This window comes from Stigmatopora argus, chromosome 1 (assembly GCF_051989625.1).
Source record: "Stigmatopora argus isolate UIUO_Sarg chromosome 1, RoL_Sarg_1.0, whole genome shotgun sequence".
NCBI lineage: Eukaryota > Metazoa > Chordata > Actinopteri > Syngnathiformes > Syngnathidae > Stigmatopora > Stigmatopora argus.
In genome coordinates, this window is record NC_135387.1 from 27861579 (window position 1) to 27873214 (window position 11636).

At 40.6% G+C, this 11636-nt stretch overlaps 1 protein-coding gene across 1 annotated transcript; it reads left to right on the forward strand.

Annotated features, from left to right (window-relative positions):
• The first annotated feature begins 190 nt into the window (after positions 1-190).
• zgpat (zinc finger, CCCH-type with G patch domain) lies at positions 191-9047 on the forward strand. Its single transcript, XM_077614831.1, has 7 exons — positions 191-319; positions 849-1474; positions 2193-2326; positions 2520-2681; positions 3957-4076; positions 6448-6853; positions 8723-9047. Exons 2-7 carry the CDS (start codon positions 885-887, stop codon positions 8859-8861), a joined length of 1551 nt encoding a protein of 516 aa, XP_077470957.1. The 5' UTR covers positions 191-319; positions 849-884; the 3' UTR covers positions 8862-9047.
• The last annotated feature ends 2589 nt before the right edge of the window (positions 9048-11636 follow it).

The window sequence follows — 11636 nt, forward strand, 5'->3', positions numbered from 1 at the left end:
TTCCGACGATAGTTATAAATAATATTTAAAATAAGCAAATTGAAAATAAAAGTACAATAATTATCATTTTATATTTCATTAATAATTATTTCAAAACATAAACTAGGCGTTTAACGAACAATACATCTTCGTGTCGGGAATAAGTATTTTACTTTGAAAATAAATAATGGAGACCGATATACATGTAAAATACTTGGTTGCAGCCGGTTTTCTGTTCACTGTTTGTCCAAATAAATTTCCATCGTAAGGCGCATCATTTACATTGTTATTCCCATTTCTGACCAGAAATTAGTTTCGGACAGTCGGCCAGACATCGACGGTAATGCCTGTAATATTATGATTATTTCTTAAATCTAGCACCGAGGCTGCTAACCCATCGCTAGCTTGTGTAATTCACTGCTCAGATCAAAAACACCATTAATTAATGTTCTGAATCGCTTATCCTCAAGGATCGGGGGTGATGGAGCCTGGCTCCTCCCTATGTAGAGTTTGTTGTCCCCGGGCTTGCGTGGGCTTTCTCGGGGTACACCGGTTTCCTCCCACATTCCAGAAAACATGCATGCTAAGCTAGCTGGTTGAACAATCTAAATTGCCTCTGGCTATGATTGGCCGGCCACCGATTCATGCTTTCCCTCACCTGGTCCCTGTAGTGAACTGGAATTGGCTCCAGCACCCCCCGCAACCCTTGTGAGGATAAGCAGTTCAGAAAATAAAAACAGTCCAACTAGTCCAGGTTGAACTCTTTTTTTTCTCAGCAGAATTAGAGTCGAATATGTGAACCTGAAATTACAGCTGTATATTAAAACCATTCTCCTTTAAATGCATTTCTGCTACGATTTCTCCAAAAGCTGAATGAATGCCTGCCATTGCTGTGAAGCTGCACCATGGATGAGGAAACTCTAGAGGGCGCCATTTCCACGTACGAAGCCCAGCTGCAGCAAGTGGATGCCACCTTAGCTGCCGGTTTGGATCCCTCCCAGCAGGGCGACCTTTTGAAACTGAAAGAGGACTTAAGCCAGCTGATAGAACTCACCAAGGCCAGCCTGCTGTCTTTGCGGAAGAGTCTGCTTCTGGCCTCCCTGGAGGACCCCGGCGGAGTCCTGGCCGGGGGGGTGCCGGAGCCAGACACGAAAGGCGATTTCGATTCCCAGTTTGCCAGTTTCTACAGCGAGCTCGGGGAGTTTTCGGGGACTAGCTCGGATACGAGGGAAGCGGCGCAGACGGCGGATGTTAATTGTGAAGATGAGGAGGATGAGGACGAGGACATAGACACATTGAGCGGTACCAAAGTGAGGGCGCCTTACAGGACGTCGTGGGGGACCCTGGAGTACCACAACGCCATGGTAGTTGGAGCAGAGGCACCGGACGGAGATGAGGCGCAAGTTCGAGTTTTGTACATTTACCCCACGCAGAAGTCCATGAAACCTTGTCCGTACTATTTGGAGGACAAATGTCGCTTCCAGGAGAATTGCAGGTGACTGTTATATCCTCGTCCATCACTATTAGTTTTTCTGCTTCTGTTCCTGTTCAAGCACTCGTCGTATAATAATATTTCATATTGTTGTTCAGTTCAGTTATTTTGCATCTAAAGTTACTTTTACATTTTCAAATATTGTCCAGCAAATATCTAGATTTTCAGAATTCTATTGCTGTTATGGATATCTTAACAGTTATAAAGTGCAAAGTTATCACAGATTTCATGACTCTTGTTAGTGTAAAGTTACGTGTTTATGACAAGGGTCCCCAAAGTAAGGCCCGCTGACCAGTAATGGCCCCAAAAATCATTGAATTTTTAGATTGAAGAAGACACTTTTTGAATTACCGTATTTTCTCGCATATAAGCCGTATTTGTAATTAAAAAAATATGACTAAATCAAGGGTACGGCTAATTGCGCACAAGAATGACTCTTTCACCAGTAGATATTGGCAAATTAACATTTATTTGTTGGTTATTTTCTGTTTTGCAGTAAGAAGCCAACCATTATCCAAATGCTAATTTCCTTATGATATTGATCCTAATAATGTGCTTTTAATTAATACAGTATCTCAGAAATACCACATGCGATGATTTTTCAGTCCATACGAGGGCTGCAATACCGTTTGTTGACATACCTGGATTGAGCATTTAGCTTGTTTTATTCTTGACATTTTTAAACATACCTTCCTTGTTTGTGTGTTTTCATTATGTCAAGGTTTTCCCATGGCGAAGTTGTGTACGTGTCAGAGCTCCGAGAATTTGTGGACTGTGACCTCAGTAACCTCATGGAGGGTTCGTCCTGCTTGACCCGACACGAGGATGGCATCTGGTACCCAGCCAGAATCACAGGTGCTGGACTCCTTTGAGTGTTTGCACAAACCAATAGCAAAGTCAAATATGAAGGCTTTACAAAAAAATGACTTTGATAACAAATTTGCATGTGTAGTACTCATAGCTCATATGTAAACAGTGTTACTCGCTAAAGGGGCTCTTGATCAATGACACTTCAGTTTGGTTTTCAGTTTTTTTTCCTTCTTTTTAGGCATTGAAGATGGCTTCTACACAGTCAAATTTGACTCCTTGTTGCTAAAAGATGCAGTTGTTGAAGCCGACTGCATCATCCCACCACTAAGAGAAGAAGACACGGTCTCTTCTGACTCCGATCTGGAAAATGGCGATGATGATGATGCGGCTTACGCGAAAGGCATGTTTCAATCAGTTTTTTACACTCTAGATATTCTGCCATTAGCTCTAGAATTGTTGAACATGCATTGCACGTATTTTAGAACATAGCACATAGAAATAAAACAACTTGACATTTAAAACATCTCATCCATGTCAAATCATTGAGTTACAGTGGTACCTCGACATACGATCGTAATCCGCTCCGAGACTGAGATTGTATGTCGAGCTTTTTGTAACTCGAGCGAACGTTTCCCATTGAAATGAATTGAAAACAAATTAATTCGTTCCAACCCTCTGAAAAAAGACCCAAAACAGGATATTGGAATGGAAAAAAATGTTTTATTTCTTTTAATTCGCCATATATTGACAAAGTAATAAATAACAAGTGGTTTAATAGGAATAAAATGTGTTTAATAGATGTAAAATTAGACGCATTTCGCGGAGGGGAGAGACAATGACACACACGGAGGTGGGGGATGTTCGGGGGGACTTTATCCACAGCAACAACGCACTCGTAAACGAACAAACCAATTTAAATTAACTTGGATAAATATATACAGACACACTCAAACATACGTTTAATGTAACTTTACACAAAACTGAATTCTAGTTTTGTCTTTTGTTACCTTCGTTTTCCGGGTTAGCGGTTTGCCACACCTCCACCCTCACGTTCGCTATCAATGGACTGTTTGGTGTTGAATTGCCTTCAAAATAGTCCGAAAATGATGCACACAAATGTCCTCACAATAGGATAACGCACGACCAGATGCCAATGAGAAATAGTCTTTAAAGAACGATCACGGGAGCTTCTTTCCTTAGAAAGAATAACAGGAAATGCAATAGCTGAGGTTCCCACGTATTGATTGTGGGTAATGAAGTTTTATTCTGAGAAAGGGTGCCATTGGCTATCGGTGTTGTGTGCACGAGTATACTTCATTACCCAGAAAGCCCTCTTTCGTTGTGCGTTTCCTGGTCGAAACTCGTCTTAATAAATCGTTCAGTCCTCGTAGATATAGTAGTTATACACGTAAGAGATGCGGCAAAAAAGACAGTGCGCTACAATGATAAACAGCCTCTCATGTCATGGCCACCTGGCTTCGTCGCATCTCGAAATTTTAATTGTATCGCGAGCGAATTATGCGATCGAAATTTTCGTCGTAAGACGAGCATGTTGTATCACGAGGTACCACTGTATATGTAAATATTTTGAATGTCAACATGGTTCAAATGTGTGTTCTTTGTAATATTTTCAAATGACCTTTATTTTCTACTCTTATTTAATTGAATAATAAAGTTTTGGACTCTGCTGGTGAATCGACGGCAAGTACCAGTTCCTCATTTGGAGGTTGGGAGGTCCACACCAGAGGGATCGGATCGAAGCTAATGCTGAAGATGGGCTACGAATATGGCAAAGGTTGGTGAAAACGGACTGAAACTACCATCATTGCAAATTTATTTGGATGTACCTTCACTTTTTTGCTGGACACTCACAAATGATTGAGGGTCTGAAACATATATTTCAGGTCACATTTGAAATTATTGCTGTGGTTTACTTGCCCGGAATGACACTCGAAGGCCGGGTGTCTCGTTTTTTTTTTTTTTTATATCAACCCAAAGGGACATTTTGACATTTCCCAGTCAAAGTGAAGATGCTGAATTCAATTTGGAGGTTTTCGTCTCCTCGCAAGCTGACTCACTGAGCACTGAGGCATACAACCCACATTTCTACTTCAGGGTTCACTGTGCACTGCATTGTTTCACCAGTCACTGTCAGTAGCTCAAGCAAAATGGATTGGATGTCAAAAACAATTAACTTTAGAAGATCATTTAGAATATTAAATTATCCATTCCATCCATGCCTGAGCAGTTTTACGATGTTAATGTTTTAAATTTAAAACATTTCATTTTGATCTCGGACCATCTAAATCTGGGGTGTCCGAAGAAAACCAGTTTGGACACCTGTGATGAAAAAAAATGTCGGACTACATATTAATTAATGAACATGTATAAGAACATATGTGTTATATTCATGTTAATGGACATATATATGTAAATATGTAAGATTGTAGCCAAGGGCTAATTTCCATCTTTAGACCCTTGTGTAGGTTCAAGATAAACGATGACACGTGCTACACACACAAGTAGCACAGTTTTAGACAGTGTTGGGATCGCAATTTTGTTCGTCTAACACACAGGTGTCAAAGAGCCGGCCCGGGGGCCAAATCTGGCCCGCCGCCTCATTTTGTGCGGCCCGAGAAAGTAAATCATGAGTGCCGACTTTCTGTTTTAGGATCAAATTCAAATGATTATAGATGTACATTATATTTCCTGATTTCCCTTTTTTTAAAAACAATCATTGCAATTTTTTAATCCATTTTTTTCTTTTGTGTTTTTAGTTCAAAAAGCATTTTTCTAAAATCTAAAAATAAATATACAAATATTTTCCGTTTTCCAATTTAAAATAAGATGTCTCAATTTGAAATAAAAAATAAGACATTTTCCATGACTAAGAAAAAAAGCTCAAATAAACAGTTTTTGATCTATAATAAAATTGACTATTTAGGGCTTTTGATCCAGTTCTTTAAATCCAATAAATAAAAAAATCACAATGCACAAAACGAGCAAGAGTGGACAGAGCTACCGCCGCCGGCTGCCACTTGAACGGCGCCATATTGGTTGCGGTAGCTAAAAAGGATACAGACTCAAAAAGATGTAAAGTTGGACAAAAACTGGAACCAAACACAGGAAATCTTCCACAATGTGTTTGTCTTTAACCTTTCGAATGTAAATCCAAATCATCAGTTTCTGAAGACATTTTTGGCCCAAATCGGGCCATAGGGCCGACAATTATATCCAGCTTGCTAGTTAAGGTAAAGCACGTACCTGCTGATTTATGACAAAAGCCTAAAGCTATGTTACATTTATCTAAAAAGCACCTGCTGTCATCGCCATTCACTTGAAGGCCAAAGTTGCGACATGAGGAATTACTCCAATTAGGCTCTGCTTCCCCGGGAAACCAATCAGACCAACAGGGCATGTATCTGATTAGCGCTTGACATGTGAATTACAATCCGCTTTTTGTTCAGGATGTCTCCTAACAGAGGAAGCTATCAATTTGAAACGACAAAAAAAGCAGCATGACAGGGTCAGAAGTTCTAAGACGACAAATGGCTCGTGTTTTTTTCCGTACCCGGCGCCATTGATATCAGTGGTGTGCCATCAGGGCCTTCAAGGCCTTCTCTGCTGGCCTAAGAAATATCTGAATCACAGACTGATGTTGCCTGTCACAACCGGGAACGAACATTTTCAGCACTAAATCGAATAAAAACGTATCCCAGAAATACGACAGGACAGGCTCGACTTTCAGCATTAGCTTCGATGGCGATAGAAAAGAAGGAAGAAAGAAAGGAGGATGGATATTGTGTATAGTTAAAAAGGGTTTTTGGTGAGTAAAATGTCTACATTCCTAAATAATATTTCAATGGTATGAGGTTATTATTGATTATTTTTTGTGTCGCAGCTGTACCTGCAGTAGAGGTTTTATAGCTATAAAATAGTTCTTAGGAAATGCACGGACCGCCACTGATTGATATGCATTACACGTCGCCGTGGTTGCATACATATCAATCACAAAGGAGCCACACCTAGAAAAAAAAAGTGCCTTCTTTATCATCTTGCGCATTCTAAATGGCAGCCTGATTTATTCCGTGGATCGTTACGATGTATTGACGGAGACACGAATACAGATGGAGATCATAAACCCATGCTTTTGTTCCTTCCGTCAGGTTTAGGAAAAACGCAGGAGGGTCGGGTTGAGCCGGTCATGGCGGTGCTGGTTCCCAAAGGCAAATCGCTGGACCAATGCGCCGAGTTAACCCTGAGACGAGCCCACGGCAAGGCCAACGACGGCGTCAAACCCGGCCGGCCGAAACGCCGACGAAAGCCGAGGGAAAGCAACGGGAAGCGGAGCACCGTTTTTGACTTTCTGAACAACAAACTCGGCACAAAGCAGCGAGATACTGCCGAAGAGGCGGCGGAGTCGCGCGCGCTTACCGGCGTGGAGGCCTACAAGGGGGGCAAGAGCACCAAGAGGAGTCTGAACGTCAGATCGTTCCAGGCCGCCGAGAGGATTTCGCAGACGGAGAGGGAGATCCAAAACCTGACGCAAACGCTCGGAAGGCAAACTGGCAGGTCAGTAATGTACTGTACTATCAGAATTTCGCTTTTCTTTACACAGACAGAAATGGCTCTCAGTCAAAGGAATCTTGATTAATGAATTGAAAAAAAACGTGACCGGACGATTCGCCGAAAGACGTTTGGCCGACGGACGTTTGGCTGAAGGACAGTTCGCCAAACGGACGTTTCGCCGAAGCGCTCGCCCCGCCCCTGGATCGTGTGTGTACAAGTTTTTCAACCTCGGCCCGCGGGCCATATACGGCCCGTTACAGATAACATTCATTTCGGCCCGTTACAGATAACATTCATTTAGGAATAACAAGGGCACGTACTGCCCCCCGCTGGACATATTTCTAAATACAAGTACGTACTACAATGTGCTGCAAATTTTTTATATTTTTTATTTTATCCTTGCGTTTAAAGTAGTAGCCATTTGGACATGCAATGTAATTTATCAAAGCTGGGGATTGATGTCTGACACTGAGAAAAAACAACACTAGAAGACTTAGTATGTGAAATTCTAAGTGCCTTGGACAGACTAGAGGGTTTAGAGAACAATACCTGAAAATGCCATGGAACACACTTTTACTTCTAGTTTAATTTTAAATCATTTCCCATTATTTTAGGAAATATATATTCAAAATGATATGCTGTGAACCTTAATTCAAAGATTAATCTCAACGTTTTCTTTGCTGGTGTAAGTTTTCTGGAGTAGGATTTCTGGATTTACAATTTCATTACAGTAGTACTTACTGTTACTACTACTTTATTTTCTCTATTTCTTCTGTCACGTACTGTTCTGCGTGATCTCCAAATGGCTACTATTTTAAACGCAAGGATAAAATAAAAAATATAAAAAATTGGCAGCACATTGTAGTACATACTTGTATTTAGAAATATGTCCGGGGGGGGCAGTACATGCCCTTGTTATTCGTAAATGAATGTTATCTGTAACGCGCCGTATATGGCCCGCGGGCCGAGGTTGAAAAACATGTACACACACGATTCGTGGGCGGGGCGAGCGCGCGAATCCCGTTTCGGCGAAACGTCCGTTCAGCAAACTGTCCGTTCGGCGAATCGTCCGAGTACCGAAAAAACACACCAATGTGTCAGTGGAGAAAAAAAACTACGTTATTTTCTCGCATATAAACTGTATCTGTAACAAAAAAAATGATGACTGAATCAAGGGTACGGCTTATATGGGCATAAATTCGACTGGACATGGACGAAAGTGCAAGATAACACAGACAAAATGTCATTATGCAAGACAATATGGCTGATAGGTAATTGATTTCATAATAGAGAAAAGATAAACAGATAAAACTAAACAAAATGTATTGACTGAAATTCAAGAAAAAAAACGTATCTAGCACAAATACGCGAGAAAATACGGTCATTTAGTATATATACTAGTGTATACACAAAAGAGATGTGGCAAAAAAGACAGTGTGCTACAATGATAAACAGCCTCTCATGTCATGGCCACCTGGCTTGGTAGCATCTCGAAATTTTGATCGTATCTAGGGCGAATTATTCGATCTAAATTTTCATCGTACCTCGAGCATGTCGTAGGTAGAGCTGATCGTTAGTCGAGGTACCACTGTACAATCTAAGGTTTTTCTCAATAGCTAATGTTACTGTACTCTATTTGCCCTCCGTTCGAGTTAGTTGTATTTAAAACCTATCTAACGGACTCCACCCACTTTTTTGTTTTAAAGTGCTGATTCATTTGAATTTGTGGTAAATGTTTTAAATGAGATGCAGCCATTCAAGGTGAGACTTGCTCTCCGTGGCCAACTCATTGGAGAGAGTGCCGCCTGAAAACAAGCCCGTCCTTCCACACCTTCTAATCTTTTTGTTTTCTGTGTCATAAACTAAAAAAAGGGACGCATCCAGAGTGAAGCAGCTGGAAGAAAAACTGGCGGCCGCTCGCCGGCTTCTGGCCCAGCAGAAGGCCCAGGAGCTGTCCATCCAGAGACAACAAAACAAGGCGGACACACACAAGAAGATGACCGAATTCTGAGTTCTCGCCAACAAGGACTTTGTTTTTTGTTTTTTTTAGTTGTCAGAATTGGAAAGCGACTGTAGGAAATTGATTTAAGTTCATTGGTTTCTACAGAATTCTTTTTTTTGGTTTGTAATGACGATTTCTATGTACTATAAACACAATTTAGAGTTTTTTTTCCTGTTTTTTTCTCAAACAAATACTTTAAAATCATTTCATTATGGATGTTGTGATTTATTAAAAAATTGAATTTGAAATTGGAAATTGAAGTGGAATATTTTAAATACCGTATGTATTCGAGTATAACGTGCAAAATTTTGGAACAAACAAAAAAACTCAGGCAAAGTTCGGGTGCGCGTTATACACGAATCTTGGTGAAACACTGCCCTCTGCTGGTGACGAAAAACTGTTTTTGTCCGCTATATGGGGCGCGAGAGCCCGTTCTATTGGCCGGTGTTGACACTTAGAACTCAAAAAGAATGGAATCAATTGTTTGGTGAATCTGATGATAATGAATAATTTTAAATATTATGATGATGAGTTAGACTTTTAAAATTGTAAATTCCATTAGGGAACTGTGTTCATACGGGTAGTTTGATTTACCAGGTTTCCATGCCATATGTTGTGAATAAATGTTTTGTCAAAATTTCAGACCAATTTTTAGTCGCAAATTGTGGGTGCGCGTTATACTCCGGTACTCTCAAATATTTGAAAATCAATGATCTTACCTTTTTTGGATTCAACTACCGTATTGTTCGGACTATAAATCGCACCTGCCGAATGAAAAAGGTAATTAGAATTCGCAATTTAGGAAGGGCAATTTATTTGATCAGAAACCAAGAACAAACATACTTTAAAGTACAAATAGTTCAATGTATCATTTATATATATACATATGTATATATACATATATATAAATATATATACATACATATATATATACATACATATATGTGTGTGTATATATACATATATATATATATATATATATACATATGTATGTATATATATACACTATGTATATATATATGTATATATATGTATATATGTATGTATATATATGTATATATACACTATGTATATATATATATATCTTTAACTATAGCCTAAAAAGGCTTTCGGTAGTCAGAGGAAAAAATAAAAATGTAAGTCGCACTTTTATTATTCTAAGGCCAAACTATAAAAAGTGCGACTTATAGTCCAGAAAAATATGGTGTGTATTTGTATATATAAGATAGCATCTCCATGATAGAGTATGGCAATAATACATAAACAAGCTACAACATGAATTCTCAGTACAGTTTGATGATCAATAAAATGCTATGCGCTGTAAACAGTAGCGCAGAGAAAATATTAATTAGGTGTTGCTTTTTTTGTGGTCCCAAAGGTAGATTTTTAAAAAAATGATTGTTTGAAAGGGACCTTCTTCAAGCTCCCCCACATTTTCTGTGTTGTTTGTTTTCATTCTTCATCCTTTGCCATTTTTGCATTGGATGTGTCATGGCGACCACTCAACAGACAGATTTGTGGCTTTGGTCCAATTTCACACTTGTCAGTTCCAAGTTGTGCCTTTTTCTTCATATAAGGAGAGGACCAATAGTTTTATGTGTTTTTTTTCGGGGTGTATAAAACCAATTTGTCCATGTGTTACTGACGCCTTCCTATTTCTTTTACAAAATTGGTTCGCTAACGGAGCGGCCTGGTAGATGTTAACCGATCTTTTCTGATTCTGATAAACGTCAGCATCATTCTCCATAGCGAAGCGCTTATCTGGCAACCTAAAGAGGAAAGGGAAGTTATCCTGGTTCCGATACAATTTTTGGCCACCCTTCTTGCACATGGGCAGGTCTGGGTTCTTGGGTTCGAATCCAGGTCGGTCCACCTGTGTGGAGTTTGCATGTTTTCCCCCAGGTGTGCGTGGGTTTTCTCCAGGTACTCCGGTTTCCTCCCACATTCCAAAAACATGCATGGTAGGCTGATTGGACACAAAATTTTGATTGGTTGTTTGTCTCATTTTACCCTGCGATCGGCTGGCCACCAATTCAGCGTAAGCTGAGATCGGCTCCAGCACCCCCCGCGGCCCTAGTGAGGATAAAGCGGGTCAAAAAACGAATGGATGGAATTGAAGTAGAATTAGTTTCTCTATTGCCACATGGAAAGATGGGATTATTCATTGATTTTCTGAACCACTTTATCCTCATTAGGGTCGCAGGGGGTGCTGGAGCCTATCCCAGCTGACTTCGGGCCAGAGGTGGCGGATACCCTGAATCGGTGGCCAGCCAATCGCAGGGCACAAGGAGACAAACAGCCAATCACTCGTAGCTAGGGGAAATTTTGAGTGTCCAATCAGCCTACCATGCATGTTTTTGGAATGTGAGAGGAAACTGGAGCACCCGGAGAAAACCCACGCAGGCCCGGGGAAAACATGAAAACTCCACACAGGTGCACCGACCTGGATTTGAACCCAGGACCGCAGAGCTGTCAAAGGCCAAAATCCAAGGGAAATAGTCACTTGGGATCTGGAAAGAGTTCGTTGTGTTGATTTAATGATATCCCAAGAGGAGGGGACTCTGCTTTTCAGTCATTCAGGAGCTTCATCTCTTGGATTTGGCTATCCGCCGAGTCTGTATGCTCGACGCAGCGCCTGTGGATATGCGCGCCGCATATGGATCGGACGCAGCCCGTTTGGAAAGGTTTGGCCGTCACTCAGATGGTATCGGGGCCAGGATTATGGGATTAAAGAGGTGTGATGGACCAATTGATTGGGAGGCCACCTTGACAGGTGTTTGACTA